At 37.4% G+C, this 21,091-nt stretch overlaps 1 protein-coding gene across 2 annotated transcripts in view; it reads right to left on the bottom strand.

Annotated features, from left to right (window-relative positions):
• CRYBG1 (crystallin beta-gamma domain containing 1) overlaps positions 1 to 21,091 on the bottom strand; it is a 97,357-nt gene that overhangs the window by 12,479 nt on the left and 63,787 nt on the right. For both annotated transcript variants that reach the window (XM_050709784.1, XM_050709785.1), the window contains 14 exons: positions 20,915 to 21,091; positions 18,598 to 18,645; positions 18,381 to 18,499; positions 16,832 to 16,994; positions 15,715 to 15,854; positions 13,001 to 13,127; positions 12,650 to 12,685; positions 12,108 to 12,250; positions 11,257 to 11,383; positions 11,019 to 11,164; positions 4,707 to 4,833; positions 4,485 to 4,517; positions 2,596 to 2,705; positions 2,200 to 2,329 (listed from right to left, as the gene is read on the bottom strand). In XM_050709784.1, coding sequence (XP_050565741.1) covers positions 2,200 to 2,329; positions 2,596 to 2,705; positions 4,485 to 4,517; positions 4,707 to 4,833; positions 11,019 to 11,164; positions 11,257 to 11,383; positions 12,108 to 12,250; positions 12,650 to 12,685; positions 13,001 to 13,127; positions 15,715 to 15,854; positions 16,832 to 16,994; positions 18,381 to 18,499; positions 18,598 to 18,645; positions 20,915 to 21,091 — 1,626 coding nt within the window. The remainder of the gene's footprint in view (positions 1 to 2,199; positions 2,330 to 2,595; positions 2,706 to 4,484; positions 4,518 to 4,706; positions 4,834 to 11,018; positions 11,165 to 11,256; positions 11,384 to 12,107; positions 12,251 to 12,649; positions 12,686 to 13,000; positions 13,128 to 15,714; positions 15,855 to 16,831; positions 16,995 to 18,380; positions 18,500 to 18,597; positions 18,646 to 20,914) is intronic.

Genomic DNA, 21,091 nt, shown 5'->3' with positions numbered 1-21,091 from the left:
CAAAGAGGCCTTTTAGCTTACTCCAAAATCAGAGTAGACTAATCCCACCATCAAAGGTTAATGCGAGTTAGACTATTAAGCATCATCATGGGTAAAAAGCCCAACATGAACTATGATTATGTCCCAGTGTCTCTGAACCCTCAGCACCTGCCTTCCGTGATAGAAAACTGGTCAGACAGCAACCCTTGAGCCATATTCAATAGTTCAGAAATAACCTACTTAAAAAGAAAGCACAGAGACAGAAAAGGAAATCCTCCAATTTTCAACCACACCTTCCACTCTGGGCATTTTTTAAGATTCAGCAGTAAGACTTATATAAAAGCATTCCCCACAGCAAGAAGTGCAAGGTCAGCTTAGAGTTTTCTAACTTGCAGTTCTTCCCATGTTCTGTATTACACAGAGCTGGTTCTCACGTATATCTACATTTAGCTATTTCACAGAGTTGCTCATTAAAAAAGAGTATTTACAGCATGACTCCAAGTATAAGCCACACCCACAGTTGTTTTTGCAGTATGTTCAGGGAAAAGAACACATAGCAAGTTCAAGAAGGAAAAACACTCTTCCATCTGCAACACAATTAGTCGGAGCATGCAAAGCAAGCATAACGAAGCAAAGATACTGAGCTTCTGAACAAAAAATGTGCATCTTGTATAGAAATGGCACAAAGAAGTCATGGGAAAAGTTGTGGGACCAGCAAATGGTGTGGAGGAATTGAGAATGAGACTGCCAAAAAACAGCCACAAAATAAATAAGACAGGTGACAATGGTATCTAGAATAATAAGTTCAAGCTTCTGTTAAATCATGAAAAAACCAACAGTATAACATGACCATTTCCATCTAAATTCTTACTCTCTGTATTCTGGTTTGCTACTAAACCACTGAGCAAAGCAACCCATTTTCCTCTTCTCCTCAGGTTAAGAAGCCTCTGAAAAAGAAAGCACCAGCATATGACTTGCAGACAGACATCTCTGCACTACTATGGAAATGTGATAAATTGTAGGGCTAGAACAAGTTTCAGAAGCTTTAAGATCTTCAAGAAGCACAGAACTGACACATTTGGCTGTTTTACCACAACAGTCTCTGTCGCAAATAAATTTTCCTACAGAAAGCTGATCCTTCCAGCATGAAACAAGCATTTGAAACCCAAGAACTTGATAACGTCATGTACAGAAGAGTCTGTTTTAATACACGGTGATCACCCACCAAGTTTGGCTAGAACCACTTCTATTATTTTTAATATGATCTGTCTACTGGACAGACAAAGAATTCAGAAGGCAGACATACTTGATGCAAATGTTTGTTTACAGTGTACATCATAATGCTCCAGAGACTTGAAAGAGGATGACACATTTTAGTTCTCCTTCGTCAACTGCTACATCACTGACAGGTTACCAAAATTACAGTGGAGTGCAATACAGTTGCCAAATTCAAAGGAGAGAGTCAATAATGCAGTCTTCCATTTTTAAAATGAGTACCACCTCTTTGCATAGTTGTACTAAGTTCCTGGATTCTTGACTACATTTTGCTAGTAATTACTTGCAGATTCCATAAGCGATCTATCATAATGATTGGTTAAAGGCTTGAACAGACTCGTTTCTGACCACTGACGAGTTACAAAATATGTAAATGTTGCTAGATTTGTATCCACTGCACATAACAGTGTGTCTGATTTTGCCAAATGGCATTTGGGCGTTGCTTTGCTTTATCTAGAAGGGTACATTATTTCATGAGGAACACAAATTGCGTTTCCCTGATGATAGCAATAGCGTTTTATAATTACCTGCATTTCATGCAAAACTCCTGAGTTGAAGCCTGCTCTTTCTAACATGCACTTAAAAGCATGGACTATAGTATAGATATTACTTCACACTGTCCTACTGATACTTCTCAACCTATTCTAAGTGATCTCTCCTAATGGGAAATAAAACTTCTGACACATCCTTAATTTGTTTTACAGAAGTCCTTTTGTAAGCTGTTGTTAAGAAGAGCAATGACAGGCAGCTGCTTCTATGAGGTCCTCTCCTTTGCAAAAAACAGTACAGGGGTCCAAAACCTGACTGCAGATAGGACATTTCACTGCTACTGCATAGGAAAAATAAAAAAGTACTGCTCTGTTGTCTACCCGTCCCTATCATTTTTATTGTTACAAAAAAAAAAATGGGGAGGTCAGAGACATTGTACTGATCTGATTTACTTACAGTATTTATAATCCGTAAAGATTTTAGAACTGTTTGGGGTGAACAACCCATTGCCATCAGATCAGGATAGATTCCTTCTTCTAACACATACTGGTTACCAGAGAATTCCTCCTGGTCAAACACTATGCAGCTGCAGGAAGGAGAAAAAATTGTCTTTTAAGAAAACTGTGCAAGTAAAATGATGTTTATATTTCCCAGTCTTTGATAACAGATACTGACAGAAACAACGTTTACAACTTTCTGTCCTGACAAGCTAAAGGTTGATGTATATACTGCAAAGCACTGTCCTTTGTAATTCCCCATAGATGAAACCATTTCAGATGTTAGAAAGCTGTTTGCTTTTTAAAATCTTTTCCCATTTTAGTGATTTTACAATATTCATTTGATATAACTTACCTGCCACCTAAAACTTTTGAAGACTTCACTGCAAATGAATCAATACATCTTGTGTTTTTTCCAAATATTTGGCAGTTACCCTTGAATTCAGGCTCTGAAAATAACTGGACCTTTAAACAACCACAAACATTTAAAAACATTTTATTCTTTAACCTTCATTAGCATGTCTCTACCATTACTTCAATGACTAGGTTACAATATACTTAATACCCAGATTCCCTCAGCGACATACATTTTTTGTTACACCTTCAGTGTTGTTACCTTGGTATCTTGAACAAGGTTTGCAATACCAAAAGCTACCTCTGGATGTTAAATCGTTTAGTAAGATGTAAAATAATTCCAAGAACAATAACAAAGGTAGCTGCTTTGACTATCTTCTGGAGATTATTTTTAAATCCCCAGAGAATGGTCATAATTGGCACATCATTAGTAAAGGGTGATAAACTGTTCTGTTTTAGTTTCTTAATCCATTTAATCTCCAAAATGCATTCTCTTTTCACTAAATGAAAGATGTCTGTTTCTCAGAACATAAATGGTGCATAATCTTGGCAAAATACTCTGGAGCATGCCAACAGGTGTGGTATATATTCCCAGGACTGATGTGCCTGTTATAACTACAGTTACAGTCATGTCAGTTCTTTCTTTCTGTATTCTGAGAATGAGAGGGTATGAAAGGATAAGTCACCCGGAGTCTTTTGTCCTTGTTGAAAAGAAGAAAAAAATTCTGAGCAGCAAACCTGCTAATTTGGTTAGAGGATAATTAACCCTGATCACACAGAAGTCATTCACATTATCACATGCCTACCAGCTTTATTCACTCTTAACAGAGATACAAGTGCAGGCATGCACAGCACTTTCCAAAGAGGAACATGCTGACGAAGGATACAGTCTGTTGACTACAAGCCATTACTTCTTAGTTTCCTTAGGATAATGTCTTAATAGGAAACATAATATATAGATGTAAATATTTTTTCATGCATACAGCAGAAAATAAGCAGCCTTGAGATTTTTATTCCCCATAGTTTATACATCCCTATAAAGGACATTCCAGTGAGGCATGCTACTAATTAAGAATGCAAATTGAGACAGCCAAGGCTTTTCTCCTTGGTTTTTAGTTCCATGACATTTTTCTCAATTTGACAGAAAATAAAAGTAACTTTGCGCAGGGAAAAAGACAAAAAGGAAGGGAATTAAGAAAGAATGAAAAAAGCCCCCCATTACTCTCACTGTCAAAAAAAAATGTATTAGTTCTTGCACATAGGAGAAAGTCTAACATAAAGATACATTAACTCACTGAAAAGACAAGTTCTCTGTCACTCCCTACACTTCACTATGGACAAATACAACATCAACTTTTAAGCACACTCAGAAAGCAGTACTTGTGACTGAATGAGATTCACTTCAAGTATAACCACCATTAGCAGAACTGTTAACCAAAGAACTAGGTTCAAAACAAGTTCTCAACTGCACCATGTACAACAATGTCCAACTTGCAGAGCCTTCACCTCTGTAACAGACTCCAGGTACCTTCAGCTGGACACTGAAGCTCTGCATAGACGGGTGCAGACTCCAGCTCCTCAGAACAACTGCTGATACCCCCTAACAGCTAACATGCAGACCCAAAACATTGCTTGTGCCCCTGAAAGATACTGGGGACAGACTAGTTATTAAATCCCAGCTTTCTTGGAATGTGCCTTAGTTATGAGGTTCAGAAAAGCAGCTTTCCTTCTTCACTTAGGAGTTCTCACTCTTTGTCTGACTAGTCAATTATCTGTTCAAAAACCTGGGTGATAAAGTACATGAAAAGCCTGGTGCAGTTTATTTATTTATATGTTACACAGTCACTACTACTACATAGTACATTTCATGCACTTACAGAAGTATCTTACCTTGACTTTACCCCTTTCACTTCCAACAATATCCTACAAAGGTTTGGAGAACAAAAGAGAAAAAAATAAGAAAAACAATTAAGAAGCACTAAATTAACAAATACACAAAAGCTTGTTATTAATTACTGTTGAAAGAATATACATAAACTGGATTTGATAGAAAAGACTACCTAGAAATACTTCAGAGAAACTTGCAAAACAAGAATAAAATGAACTCCTTACCATAACAATGGGTTGAACTGAAGATATTTTGCAATTCTTCCCCCCCCATGCCTCGATGCTGGGATATAGCCCTTTATCCAGTATGTACTGCTCCCCTGTAAAGTCAGGATTCTCATATGCCACCCACCTAAGAGAAAGAGAAGAGAATAATGAGTAAAAGTTATACTACTCTTTCCAAAAAAAACAGAAGTATATATTCATTATTATCTTAATATAAGAATAAATTTCTCCCCTCAAATGACAAACTGTGATGCTATTAAAACCCTAAATAAACAAACCCTGATTGTTTACAAACATCTGACACTCCAGAACTCCTGCAAATTTCACTTCCATTAGCCCCACCATGTCAATATGAATCAGAGTGAATATGAATCATAAGCTAAAGCAGACCACCAGTGCAATGCATCATCATCTAGATACCTTTAAAGCATACTCCAGGAAGAATATTCTGAGATGTTTCACAGTTCTATTATTTTATCTAGATTAAGTTCTTCTCTACAAAAGCAGATAGATATCAGAATATAACTGTTCTGGATAAAATTAAATTTTGAAGTCATCTATACAATAAGGATATGTACAGGCAACATTAAAAAATAGTATTCCTAAACTTCAGTTGTTTTTAAGCAAATGCACAGAACAGAAAGTTAAGCTGCAGCAAAAGGTATATATGCTCATGAGGGCAGACTGTTCCCTGCTAGGGATCACAGACATCAGCTGGAAGAACATCCTTGACAGTTAAACATTAAAGCCATCAAAAATTTAACCAGATTAATGTATATGAATTCAAAGCAATTACTATGACTGCTTAGACCTCATGCCTGACATAGGCCACAAACTCAAGATTTCTGCATCAAACCCATAACTTCCATCTCAGCCAGTATACGCTTTTCTGAAAGATACTCAACTTTTGAGATAAACACTCTAGCTACTAGAAAATCAACCAAATCACTTAAATAAGTCTCTCCAACATTCAGTTGCCCCTGCAATGTTTTATTACTACTCTGAAGGACCCACTATCGGCTAGCCTTGCTATGCATAGTCTGCTACATTTAAGAAACCTTCTCTTACAGAATGCTTCTAACCCAGGGTCCATACTATAAGTCCAGATAAAGTATTCCTGCATCAGTACTACCTTTGCTTTTGCCATAACCTACAGAAATTCTGTTGCCTTCCACTTCTAGACTTCCCAAACGTTCCAATAATTACATTCTGTATCTTTTGGAATCTTTTTTTTTTTTTCTTGAGGAGTGTACAGACATCAGAACTGGCCACAGTAACAGCTGAGCTTCATTCACTATATTTATGCAGGGATCAGGACATCTTCCTGGTTCTATGAGAACAGCTGGTTGAGTACGAATAGAGTAATTTAGCTAATGCGTTACATAAGGAGTTATCCTAAGTTATGCCAAAACTCACTTTCAGCGGGATCTTCATACAGAATGTCAAAACTAACAAAAAATTGACATCATAAAGCAGTTGAACGATACTGAATTTAGAACGTGCAGTGTAGGCTACCTCTCACCATCTAAATTCACCACAAAAAGAATTACATGTGCTGAGCAACTAGATTCTATTAAGCTGCAGTTTTAGTCCAAGAACAAATGCTGGAGTCTCTGCAGATACAAAAAATGGGATAACTTCAAACTGAAATAAAGCTGCATCACATGTACATACTGCAAGGATCAACTTCATATTTGTCCATGGCAAGCACTCATATAGTGATTCACATTTATCACTACCCACATCTCTTGGTTTGCCTCAGATATAATCAATTATTCCAAATTGTTATGCTCTAATTACTTAAGGCATATTTCAAGGCACATTTCAAAATCACCTCACAGTAATTCATTAAAGAGACACTGGTATGTACAATAAATTAAGCAGAAAGTTCAAGTGTCTCAGGTATGTTTAGACCTGTATGCCACACATACCAAAAACTGTGAGGTTTCCTTAATCAATTTCTTGAGCAGATGCTTATTAGATTTTTCAGTGCACAGACACCAAGGTATAACTACAAGGCATGGCAGTTTAACTTGATTAACGTCTATGAAAATAAGTGTTCCTGATTTTAAGCGAATGATAAAACATGCCAGATCCCTCCCCTTAGACTCTCTCAAAAGCAGGAATTTATTTTCCTCCTACCTAAAAAGGACCCTGAATACAGAAGTAATGAACGTATTTCACTTTAAGCACGTTTCTGCTGAAAACAATGGGATTTAAATTAATAAGTACTGCTCTCCCATGCAAGTCAGCCCATGTTGGAGCATTGCTAGAGCCAGGGCTTACTGGTGAAATACTTGTGCTTCTCCACTTTGTTCAGAAGCCCATGCAAGCTGCCAAGAGTACTGGTAATGACGCCAGGGACAGGAAGCCGAATTCAGCAGCAGCTGAACCTGTCAGACCTCAAGACTATCCCCAGGATGAAGCGTTGCTTTAATCCAGCTTCTGACTAACCGCGAGGCCTGGAGAGCAAGAGGCAGCCTCCGTATCTGAGAGAAAGAGTCGCACCCCAGCTGCCAAGTACCACAAGAGCTCAAGTTTTACGCTGCAGTGTGGCGGCAACCTCCCTACCCCACAGGGAGCGACTTCTCTCAACACAATAATTTTGTAACCCCCAGCCCAACAAATTGCCATAGTCAGGCTTAGCAACAGCCTCAGCCCAAATCAATGCCGGAACTGTGCTAAAGGCTTCACGCCTCTGCACCTTCCATGCCACTGGAACTTGAGATGTAGAGAAAACTGTCAGTTATATACTGTAAGTGACAGTACACAGAGTATCTTTACCCAAAGCCTCTGTATGTGATGTCTCCTAAGAGCAACTCCAAACAGTGCCTGAAAGAACAGCCAAGAAGAAAACCCTGAGACAGATACCTTGCTAAAAGACAGCTTTTCCCATGGTCAGCTCAGGATTCATCTTACCTAACTTTGTCTTTTAAAACATTGGCTGTTTCTTAGCACATATGCTCTTCCTAACATCAGCTGAGAGGACTAATCCCACTTGTTGTGTTGCTCAGACTCGTCCTACAATAGGACAGACTACGTGCTGGAAGGACCTACTCTCTCTCTCTCCCCCCACCGCTAAAGACGAAATGGCAACACCTTCATTAAACCAAACGGCATAGCTGTAAAAAGTTAAGCTTTCAAGCACAGAAGCACTCCTTTAGGTCTGAAATAGAATCCATAATATTTAAACCTTAAATACAACATGGAGACAACAGATTTAAATCAGCCTACAGTAATCATAGACCATGTGAGGCCAGGGAGAAAACTGGCACTTGCAGACTTTTAGCATGACTAATAGGGAGGAAGAGGTAATAAAATTCTGTTCGTAGGAAAGAGAGGAAACAGGTTATTTACCGTACCCCTTTTTGCTTGTGATTTCTAGTACCACGGACCTGTGAACTTCAATTTTGTGACTCCTTGAAAGGTTCTCTTCAGTGTTAGCTCAGCTCAGTTCAGACGTGGAGGGAAGGAAGAGGAAGCTTTGTTTGAAATGTTCTCCTGCAGGGTACCTAAGGGCTCTCAACCTTTTCAAGCTTCTCAGTGGAGGTTTGTTCTTGTACACAGCGTCTCTTTAGTTTCCCTCACATTACCCCTCTGTGTGTATCTAGATTCAACACATTACATTCTGGCTCCTGAATAAGAACTACTCATCACCTAATGCTTTCCTCAATATCACTACAAATATATGCACTAGAAGCAGACAAATCTGCACTATGGACTAATTACTTGAAAATTGGAAGGAAACCAATAAGAATTACAGGACCACAGCAAAACAAACACCCAGGAAGAACACATATCTGAAATGTTCTTCCACCAAGTTAAAAAAACATTAAAAGACAGGGGCTTTTTCAGTATTTTTGGCAAAAGCTTTCTATGTTTACAGATAAAGAAAAGGCACATTTCAAAGCATGCAATTCCTGTGATTTTGATCACTACTAAATATAAGCTTGAAGAATTATTAAGAAAGAGAAAAGTCAAAATTGTACAACACAGTTGCTTTTAGTACTTGCTTAAACTTGTAAAGGGTGTTACCTGTTGCTACTAAATACTTTCATTTTCCACCAACAGTTTGCCAACCTTGGAGTAAAGATCAAATCCTACTTAAGAAAGGCCTCTCCTATTTTCAAGCAGTCTGAATTCCATTCTCCCGCCCCAAATGGTAGAAGAATAAAATACCCTGGGTTTTGTGCTCGTCCAGTTTCTGAAGAATGCTCAAGAGCAAGTCATTTATCGATTTAAAAGGAGTCACTCACCATCTTTGGATACATTTTTCAATGTGTCTTCACAATAGATTAAGCAAAGGCATTAAAATATTGCTTGGAAACATTCCTCATAAACTATAGCTGAAAATTGTAATGCAGCTAGGTTTCCATTACCCCAAAACGGAATATTCATTCCCCAAATGCAGAGCTAGGCTGGCTTCAGCATACAGTTTAGAGATGCAGTTTACCTCAGAACTTGTTCAGTAATATCTGTGTTCTGCACTGTAAGCTTTTCTTTTCTTTGATATACCCTTTAAATTACAGAGCAATCAAATTAATTATGTGGGAAACACAGATCATGGGTTATCTGTTACTGCTGTAACTGCTTACTACAGATACCTGTAGTTAAAAAAAAGTGTTATGGAAGGTTCGGTGCTTCTTGCAGTTTAACTTTTTTTTTTTTTAAATGAAGTATTTTCAATATGATACCAGGAAGGTTGCTTAGGACAAGCTTTTATTGAACCTGTAACAGTTTGCTATGACATCATATATGTTCTAGTCTAAATAGCTCTGGGAATTGCTCAATGGATTATTCATCACTGTATGACTGATAGGAAGGGAAGATATAAAATTCTTCTACCTGAACAGTTACTTATCACTTAAAATAAAATATTTTATTACCAAGCATGACTTAACATGATTCACTCAACTACCTGACACACTAGCATTTACTAAGACCACCACCACAAAACTCTAAAAGGCTCACAACCTCTTTGGAAACAAAAGGGTTGTACAAGACTGTAAAAGCTGAGTGGCGGTCACCGGTTACGAACAATACACCTAAATAAAAAATATTTTTAATGCTACAAATTACACCTTTAAGAGACTAGAAGGTGAGATTACGGGAGCAATTGCAGAGTCTGTGGGACAAAGATTTTGTTTGTAATAACTTCTAGCCACTTTTACCATCAAAGTATGGGAGTCACACTTAATTACTAGAATACTCATACTAAAGTACGATTCCTATCTCATCTGCAACAGTCACATTTACTAGAACAACTACACAAAGGGTGTGATAGGTGACCCACAATTTGTTTCCCAACCTTCGGAGGTGACTCTTTCCCATGAATCTCCCTTGCATATTACAGAAGACAAAAGGGCACACTGGCTTCAAAGGTCACCGTGCAGAAAAAAACTGCTGTCACACCATATTGTACACAAATCAAATGCATTCCTTTGGAATGCACTGAGCTTGATTCTGCAGTCTCTACCCAGGCAAAATTTGCAGAGATATCACACAGATAACACACAGAAAGATTTAGGGTGTGGCTGGGTAAGGCAGATCTTTCAGCAAGTCACCTGCAGTCCAGACAAGGAAAGAGACTGTATATCGCATACTCTTAGAGTTTGTGTATTGGGAGACATGATTGCTAATATTTGTTTATATTTCCAAAATACTTTGATGCAGTCTATAAGGCTGTGGAACTTAACCTGCAATTGATGTGCCCAACAAATCAAACATTAAGATTTACCAACTTATCAATTGTATGTGACAACGCAAGAGGCACCAGGAATAGGAGTAGTCTTAATCAAAAGATTTAGGAACCTCAATGTAAAAAAAATATATGTATACATATATATATATATATATATATATATATATATATATATAAATAAAAGGTTGTAGTAAAAAACTATTAACCTATGGGATTCACTGCAAAAGCAATGTTGCTTTTCAGAAGAAATCCATTTTACACACAACTCTGAGAAAAAGCAAGGAATTTGCCTCAGGTCAAACACGCCAAGCCTAGAATTAGTTCCATAACAATTTTGCTGTTATGGAAATGCTTTTAAAAACACAGCCACAAGAACAAACTATTTTTACCTCTCTGATGAGATCTTATCTCATATACTATCATACTTTGCAAGTCAGCAAGCCAACATTTCCATGTTGTAGCCAACATGCTGCAGTCAAGGGCAGGAAATTTAATCTGAAGTTTCCAGAGACATTAGATGTCTGAGCACAGAAAAACATCTTCAAACACAGAAATCCTAAAAAGTATACAAGAATATTTAAAATTAAACAACAGTTAAAAATATCACTTACACGCCACTTAGCACATTTATAGATTGCGTTCTCAGCCCATATCCAGTGTCTTTCAAATTGGAAATAATTCCTAACACATTAATATTGGAACCCTTTGATCCAAAGTCTTTTTCACTGTACATTATCATATGGGAGCTTGTGAAGTCCTGTTAAAAAAAAAAAAAAGAGAGAAGCACCATAAGGAAAATGCAGTTTCAATGCACTCAGGAGATCTCTACTACATGTTCTTGGAACTTACACCAACAACAGGTCGCAGTGACTGCAACTCTTCATCATAGCCACCCCAGTCCGTCCAATCCTGATAAGCTCCTTCTTCCAGCAAATACTGATGGCCTTCAAACCCAGCCTTCTCATAAGCAACCCAGCTAAACAACAACAACAACAGAGTCTGTGTGAAAATGGACAGTTGCCACTATGTCTTTTCAGGGAACAGAAAGATTTGTAAAATTTGTTCTTTTCCTCTCTTCTATTACGTATATAGGAGTCTCCTAAATACTTTTTCCATTGATGTTAATATAATTACATAATCCTTTCAAACAGGAAAAAAAGTCCACTAAAAATACTTGCTAGACTTCCCAGAGGTAAAACAAAAAAGTGAAGAGTGACATTATGTTGACCACTCTGGTAGAGAGACAAGGCACAAAAAAAAAAAAAAAAAAAAAAGCACACCACACCTTTCCTGGCTTGTTATGATAAAGAACTTCAAGTTAATTTGAGAAACCTTATATCCTTCGCTAACCAAAGCCAAATGAAATTCTGTAACTAATCCACACCTGAGGTTTAAAACAGTTAATCATGGAAACAGCACTACAACAGGAGAGACGGAAGTTAGCTGACTTAGGCTGCCCTGTCAGCTTGGCAGCCTTTCTACCCCTTCTCTCACAACCGTGAAATCAGGGTGACAAAGTATTGTCCAGAATGCAGCCATTGTTGTGAATATTTGCAAATTTAACCCAGACCCCTCCCTAAAAAAAATAATAGGAAGACAAAAAAGTAAACAGGTACTGAATTTATCCACTGCAAATTCCAATCTATGGAGTTACCACTTCAGCTGAAGGAGAAATATTGCTGGTGGTTTCGCACACTTACATTCCTCCCAGTACTTTCATGGATCCCACTGATGTAAGTGGAAGACTTGTCTTTTCTTCTGATTCCTTGTCACTGAGCATAAAGATCTCTGATTCTACTTCCACATGTCTTCCTTCAAAGAAAGGCTTCTCATAAATGACTACCTGTCACAGAAAGGAAGTAAAAGAAAAGCTGCAGAGCGTGATAAATTCTGACAACAGTCGGTTTCTTTTGTATGGGTGCCTAGAGGAAGAAGGCAAGATGATGAAACTAAGTAATGGGGTCTCTTTTTAAGACATCTTCCCTTAGACATGCAACATTGGGGCTTAAATGTTCACTACTTGTCAGCATTATCCAGACAGCTGTTAATACTGTCATGTACATGTGATAGATGCAAAAATTTGACAGAAATTACAGTTTCATGGTGTGGTCACATGCAGCATGACCAGCCGCTAAGCCCTCAGTAGTCAGTACACAATCAAGACAGATTTATCCACCCACACGTAGTTCATGTGTATGTGGATAATATACCTTTCAACAATCAAATAAATACTGATTTTTACCTTTGGCTCTCCAGCACATTCAACTTTGCGACCACCCTGTTGGCAAGGAAAGAAAAAGAAAAAAAAAAAAAAAGAGAAAAATAAGTAGTCACCTATACCAAGTTGTCATCAACTCTTCACAAGAAGCTGGAATTAGGATGAAATCTTTTTTGTAGACCACAAATGGAGAACAAGAAGATTAAAAGCAGAAATAGATGCAATCAGATGTTAAAAGTTCAAGAATTTTATAGGCTAAAATGTTTGTTTTTTAAGACTTACATTTCTGCGAGTCTTGAGAAATTTAGTCATCTTAACACACTATTTCTAACACATAAAAGGTGATGTAGCTTGCAAGTAATAACAACATTTTACCATTTTCAAGGGCCTCATGGACCTAATATAGGCTTCTTTCTTCTCCCAGAAAGCCAAATTAGGATATTCACCAGGCTCCAGCATTAAAGGGACTCCCTGGAAACCAGGTTCTTCATAAATTAGCCATCTAAAGTAGGGGAGGAGTGGAAAGCAAAAATTAAAATAAAAACATTTCTGAACAGTAAAGAACAAGACAAAGTGTTTACTTCAGAAAAAATATCATTGTACCCCTAAAAAAAAAAAACTTTGTTTCTTTGTCTTTACCACCAAAATTCCCAACTACAAGCTGATTTACTGGCAAACTTCTGTTTGTGTCTGTGCAGGAATCACTGACAATGCATGTTTCGTTTGAACAGGCTAAAAAAAAAAATCAAAAAAAAAATCAATACAGTGAACAGGCAGTTAAGAATTTGACTGTCTTATCTGGGGACAACATCAGTTTTAGACTGAAGTTTCAAGATTTAAAGTTACTGTGTATTATTTTTAGAATAGCTTTAAAATACTCGGAATAAATTTTCTAGAAGTTGAAAGATCTCTGCTACCCTAGATTTGGATTTATTGCAAAATCTGCTCAATATAGAACTCTAAACTTTTGTTACTAATTAATATGTTAAAAAAAAAAAACAAACACAGAACACCAACTTCTTAGAAATCTGCTTCCTTATGGTTTGTACCCACTTTTGAGTCTGCTTTGAGACACCATTTTCCAAATTACTAAATGGGACAGCAACAGAAGTTTTTCACAGGTCTTTTACCCAGTAATCACTTAAGGCATGTTCTGAGCTGATGTTAACTGGCATGAGTTAGCACAGTTTCATTGCAGACATATGGTTCCAAGCAACAAAGAACTTTAATTTTATTTGTATCTATAGCCAAATACTAGATGCATTATGTGCTTCATAGTTGCCCCCTGCTCAGTAAGCCCTCAGCTTCACTGCGAGAATTTAAACACATGGGAGACCACGGAGAGAGTACAATCAGAAGATAATGGTACATTGCCTCATTTTTGTTGGCAGCTTTTAATAAACAATAATTAAGCACACACACTGGGAAACCTTAAGATACAACCACACCCACATGGCAAAGTGACTCAGAATCAAAGCCTGCCTCAACTGCCAGTGCAGTGAACTATGTCATGCTTGTAAAGTAAAGGAAAGAAAACTTGCTGCTGCTTTTCTGCATTTTGCAATTTACTGAATTTCTCATGCAAGCAATTGGCAGAAGCGACATTTTGCTACACTGGACTAATGGGCTAGTACCTGAGAGATCATTTTCCAACTATTTCGTTTCCTGATTGAAATACTAGTCTTCTTTCCCTCAAGACAGCCAAATGCAACAGAGAGAAATTAAGACTTTAAGAGTTTACACAGATTTAGTGCAAAAAATACTCTCACGCTGATATAAAAATCAGAAATAAACTTGAGAGATAGATGAAAGGCTGAGAGGTAGAGGAAATCAGTTGATAACCAACCTCCAAATAACCTATATGCCAAGAGCAATAAAATCAGATACGTAATTTGCTTGCAGTTCAACACAAACTTCTGCCAGAGAACCAATTATATGAACATCTTAAAGTTTTCCTACATACCTGAGTGCTCCTTTTTTTTCCCCTCTTAAATCAAGATGTAAAAAATTAGTTAGATAAATGTATTTTATCTGATAACTAAAATGCCTCATCCATCGTGGGGCGTATTTAAATACATCTCTGCAGCAATTTGTAATATTTGTCTTTAGTCAGACAATTTTCAATAGTTAAATAAAACATCTGCAGAAAGACAAATGCTACCAGAGCCCAAACACGACACAGCCGACAAGTAGCAACCAATGTTTACACCTAGTAAATTACATTATAAATACATTATATATATATTATACATATATACACAATATATAAATTACATTACATTACCAATGTAATACACCTAGTAAAATGCTCTGCAGGAGCAAAGATTACTGGAAGTGGTTCCACTCTCTTTTTCTGAAAGAAATCTACCTCTCCTGCATAGGTTTGCCCATGCCACTTTGAGGGATATTTTCAGTACTGACTTACAGGTTTACTTATTAAGTTATCAAAATTGCCGCTTCTGCAGTACCTGTATTGCTTTTAAAGGTCTCTTTTTAACATAAAAGCTTGCTTAGTTCATGGTACACATTACACTCCTGATTTACATGGCTAGATGTTTTCAGGTGATATAACATGCATTCTTAATCATCACTATAAAAACACTAATTAAAATGCACCGTGAAATAAAAGGATGCTTTCTTGAGTCCACACTTGACACTATACCTTATAACATAACAGCTTAAAAAAATTCTTTTAGTACAATGAGTTCAAGTTTAGAGATGGAAGCAAGTAGAAAAGATGATTTTATCATTTCATTTCATCTCCCTCCTCTCATTTCTTATAAGTTTGCCTGAACAAGAAAGAGCAGCAGAGAAAAACTCATTCCTTTACTACAATTATTTTTTTTTTTTTTTTTTTTTACTCCATGCAAATAAAGGAAAAACTGTCTCTAACACAAAACATTTTCAGAGGTCAGCCTCTCCAAGAGTGAAGCATTACAATGATGTACTAACGTTACTGTCAACAAAAACTACCAAAATATATGACTGGAATTAAATATAGCCTGCTTGAACATCTGATAGGTGTAACCTGTGGTTTAAAACCAATTCCTTTCATAGCAGTACATGTTCACACAGAACTATGCACTTACATGCCCCAGTGTACTTTGATAGAACAAGTCTTCTGCGTGGTGCCAAACACCCCTGTTTCTTCGGTGTCGTCAAAAAAGGAAGTCACAATTCCCAGCCCTTCAGGTTCTGTGTACAAATCAATTCGGCTGACCCTGTAATCCTGACAAAATGAAGAAGATCGCAATAATCACTTCATCTGTGCTGTGAGTTCTGTAATTAATGTGGATAACTAAATCAGTTTTGTAACTCCTGTTTGTTTTAAATCGTTTCCCCTCTTGTCAATTACGGCTATTATCAGATACCTGTCATAAAAGGAAAACTAGGCCAGTTGCCTGTCTCTGTTTGGACAAAGACAGCAGTCAGTCAACCTTTCAACCAACATGTACATTGTTTACTTTCTGCCATCTAGGCAGGAATGCACCTTCTTTCACCACTTAGTACCTCCTCTAGCAAATTGAAACCTAACATAACACCAAGCAAGGCATTCTTGAAAACAATTAATTTAAACAAGAATTGTAATTACAAGCAATGCATATTCCTCCTTTTTTCTTTCCTAGTCAAATACCTTTATAGCTCATGCGTACTTTGGCGACCTGCAAACATACTTACTGGTAGGTTAAAAGTGCATGTAGGAAGGCTGCTCCACCATGTGTGAAACTCCCTGGTTAGTTTGTGCATATACGTGTATTTTTTGATATCAAAAAAGCTTTGTGGGTGTTTAACACTAAAGTTTTGTGTTGGGTGTAAGTTTGGTAAATACACTAAGAAAAACATGAGCAAAAATCCCTCACACATGCTTCTGAAATTAGAAGTCTGTGGAATTACTGATAGTTTTCTAAAAACCTTTTCCTACCAAACTAAAAAGCATATACTGTATATTAAGTTTCCGTAGCATTTTGGAGGCTATTCTAATGAACAACACTGCTTTCTTCCCGATGTATCCTTCTAGTTAGTTTTACCAGAATCTCTATTACTAAACAAACAAAACAACAACAACCACCACCCCCATCCACCCACATTTATTTTGTGATTACACAAGAAATTCAACCTCGAAGACTGAATTTTTATATCAGTATAAAACTTCACCAAAAAAAACTTCTCTCTTTATATAAGATTTTCTTCAACTACATTACTTGCCTTAACAACATGTCTTATTGAACCAATCACCACAGGCTTTAGAGATTTGCATTCATTTTGCTCTTCAGAAGTACTCGCACCCCAGATATCTGAGAGTTCCAGCTCTCCTTCTTCCAGAGGAACAGAGGGGCCTTCAAAATTTGGTTTCTCATAGAGTATCCAGCTTAAAATAAAAAAAAAAATAATCTCATGTCATTTTACCAAGTGCGATTTCCAAAATCATGCTCCCATTTAATAACTTTTTTTTTCCCCACAAGAAGTAGTATTTCTAGACCCTCCATGCCACCCCAATACAGCTAAATGACCCAACACTGCTGATGCAAGTCACTTCTGGTCTCTGTGATATTTTTAAAAGCAATGATAAAAACAAAAGATGCCTACTGCTGACTTTGTAATTTCATCAAAAACTCCTCCTCCACCCTCTTTAAACTGATGATCTGGGGCAGCAGGAGTGCTGTCTATGTATACCAGACTTTTGCATGAGATATTAATCAGAACCAATTTGTAGGTCAGAAAATGTTGACACTGCAGACTGCTGTGTCATGTATAAACAGACAAGATACTTGAATCCTGTGAACAGCAGCCTGGAGTTCTACACAGGCTGGTATAGATGTGCAGAAGGATGATAAGACTGTTCAGAAGACAAGTACAACTTCATTTTTAGCTGCAGGTTTCAATAGCTAACTAGATTAAAAAAAAACTATATCCATCTGCAAATATAAAACACTCCCCTAGAGCTCTCAGTTGCAGGTGAGGAAAAAAGAAATAAAAACAGCTCCTTAGTGAAACTGAAAACCATGCTGGACAAGAAGAGAGTCCTGGTTCACAAAGACCAAAAGACTTTCGTTCAGAAATCAGCACGCTTCCTAGTAAGTATCTCCTACTGCAGCTGGCCCTTGTTTCTCCAGCTTTCTATTGGATCATTCCTTTTGAGAACCTGCTGTTTGACTGTATTGTAGCCTGGTCACAACTTAACTTGCCATGCTATCATCCACGCCAGTAATGACTGTTCTTTAATTCTGCAGAGAAAGTAGGAGATGAACTTGTTTTGAATTACTCTCATACAAACTAGCTTTTAGAAAAAAAATCCCTCTGGACTCACCAGAGAAATAGTCTGTTATCTTTACAGCATCATTTCATACCTTTGCACAAGGAATTCATCTTCTGCATCCAGATTAACACAGCCCAATCCCACATCAAAACCTTTAAAGTCCTTTGCTAGCCTTTTACACCAATTCAAATACTACCCTGGAACCGCTAAAGGAGAGAGGAGTCAAAGGGCAGCAAAGCTGAACAGATTCTGTCTTTTCATCCCACCAGGGTAAAATGTTGCACTCCTCCAGATGGTAACACTAAATCCAATGATCAGCACAGTTAGCTAGCACAGAACTTCTTATTGCAGGAGAAAAAATAAATACCACATTTACTTTTCAAATGTGTCTACGTTACATTGCCATCTGCAAAGTAGGCCTATTATGAATTACTACTTGTACTGTTCCAAAGGATTTCTGGACAGATCAATGATAAAGAGTTAAAATTTATCTCTTACCATCCTCTGACGACTTTAACTAAAATTGTTGGTGACAGAACCCAAGAACTGCAATCCACAACGTCATGGAAAACTTCAATACCATTCTCTTGATAGTCTGATTCACAGTATATCACCAACTGTGTTTGAAACAAAACAAAACCAATAACATATAATTCTATCTTGGTATGCTTTTAAATAAAGAGAGGAACAGTGATGATCATAAAATTGATCTTACCTTTCCAGGTCTGGGATTGATTTTAGTTTGTCCATTTCTTGAAAGTGCCTAACAGACAGCAAGGAGAGAAAAGTCACAAATACAAAACAAACCATAAACCTATTCAATAAAGATGCTCAGCTATTAAAATAAGTTAGTGCAACAGAATAAAAATTATTCTGAACAGTAAAAAGTTGATAACACTTCACCTACACCTACTTCCTCTTCAATTCCTTCCTTCTGAAGAGCTATATATTACTATGAATTACACACTTCTTAATTTTTTTAAATAAACTCTGAATTATCATCTCACTGGAGACAAGTAATCTCAGATTTGAAATGTTTTAAAATCCTTTTTATCAGTTTTCTATATATTCCGGAAGCTTCAGACAAGAGTTGCAAGGTAAGTATTCTTCAAAAAGTACGAGACTCTATGCAACATGATAGACTAAAAACGCTGAGAACAAATAAAACACACTCAGGTATACAAAATCTAAAACAACAGTTTTTCATCGGTGGTGAACTATACGATACAGAATATAGGGAAAAAGTTGTGGTTGAATCATGTGATCTCAAAACAAGTAAATAAAGGGTTCCAATTATGTGTCCAGTTTTCTAGCAAAGACTGGAGTGCTCACTCTTGGACAGGGTCCTGCTCTGCTAGATAATATTCATACAAATGAAGAGAGAGATCCTGCCCCCCAAAGAGCTTACAGCCTAAGATAACCAGCAACACGTGCAGGGAATTAACAAGAACATTTTAGCCACCACGCAGGGCAAGGCAGCGGTCCCAGGACAGAGCTCCTAACCACCATCAGATTTTTGTAGGCATCATCAAGACAAGTTGAAGCACGACTGGTTTTTCAGCCTGTGCTTCAATTCCAGTTAGAACTTGCTCTGTGTTTTAAGGAACGCCAGAGTCATTGTTTTAGGCTGCCCTTACTTTTTTCCTTCACACTACCCCTTAGCCTCTTCATCACCATCATCTTAGTCAGTGGAAGATGTGCAGTAGGCACACATCATCCAAACATTTTTGACTCCTGTGTAAGTTGAACAAGACACTTCAGTGTCAGCAACAGTGCTGCAGAAGTCCTGAAACCCTACAGAGCCTAATGGGTTTTTCCCAAGAGTAGTCCGATGTGTGGATACACACCCTTGCCACATCAGGCCTCCATATTCTAATGAAATATTGCAACTCACTCTGGGACAACAATTTAAGTGACAAAATATCAGTATTAGTCATTTAGTTTCAAATTCAGGTTTTGAAATCCTAGCAGCACCATCCAGAGTAGGAACCCCTTTTTAACTGGCCGCATAAGCCACTGCAAGTAAACCCCCTAACTTAAATCCCCACATTAATTAAAAACTTCTCGTGACAGAAAATCTACATCCTCAAAACTGCAAGGAAGTATGGCTGATTTCTATCTGCAAGGCAAAGGAGGTAGAATTTATTTCTACTTCCCCATGCATTTTAGTAGAACTGTAACAGCAGATAACCATTTGCTTTGGGAAAGTATTTCTCAAGCTTATAATATGCTACTTCAATTCCACAAAATCACATTAATATCACTATTAAACTTTGGAGAACATATTTCTTCCCATGGTTCCTCAATCTCCTCATCGTACTTGTCCTCTTAGGCAACAGCAATGACCAACATCCGCAAAACCAGTGAATACTATAGCATGTTGATTCATAATTCTGAAGACAGAAATCAGTTATCCCACATTAGGGTAAAGTTGCCTCTGAGGGAGAATGCAGGTCTGCCTCTACTCATGACGAACTGGTGCTCAGAGTCAGACCAAGGGGCATCCCTCCATTGTAGCAGCACTTTCAACAAGCACTACTATTCAATTCTTAAATTACTCCTGTAGAATATATATCTTCTACCAAGTGTATGGGAATACTGGGAGCAGAAAGGATAGACTGAGAAAGTTTGCTCTGTTACTCATTTAACGGTGCAATGACTGAACGTCTTACTGGAGGAACAGAGGAATTAGTGCCAAAAGAAGTAGTAGATAGAAGTTTTCTGAAGTTTGCAGAAAGCATTCTAGCAATTTACAATAAAAATAGACAATTTATACTTGTGAAGAATCTCAGAATAAGGGCACCACACAGAAACATAATTCTGTTAACAGATGCCATCACATGCATCGCATTTTCATGTGTAGCAAACATCAAATAAAACTGCTACTATACCCATGCTCATTCTGTCTAGCTATAATCTATGCCTATCCCACTAAAAAGGGAAACAAAACAAAAACGACGTACGGACATTGTCTACAGAAAATATGTAAGTTGTTAACTTTACAGACAGACTTTAAATGACACGATACTTACATCCACATCTAATAAACCAGTGGGGACATTTGATTCATATCTGCTTGTCCCTAACCAGCTGGAAAAACTTTTCTCAGGGTTCCCATAATTAGGCATTGGCAAGCTTAGTTCTTTTTTTGTGCTATCTGGTTGCATGTACTTCTCCACATAACTTGGAAACTTCATATCTGAAAGACA

This window comes from Cygnus atratus, chromosome 3 (genome assembly GCF_013377495.2).
Source record: "Cygnus atratus isolate AKBS03 ecotype Queensland, Australia chromosome 3, CAtr_DNAZoo_HiC_assembly, whole genome shotgun sequence".
NCBI lineage: Eukaryota > Metazoa > Chordata > Aves > Anseriformes > Anatidae > Cygnus > Cygnus atratus.
This window is presented reverse-complemented; position numbering and strand designations above follow the sequence as displayed.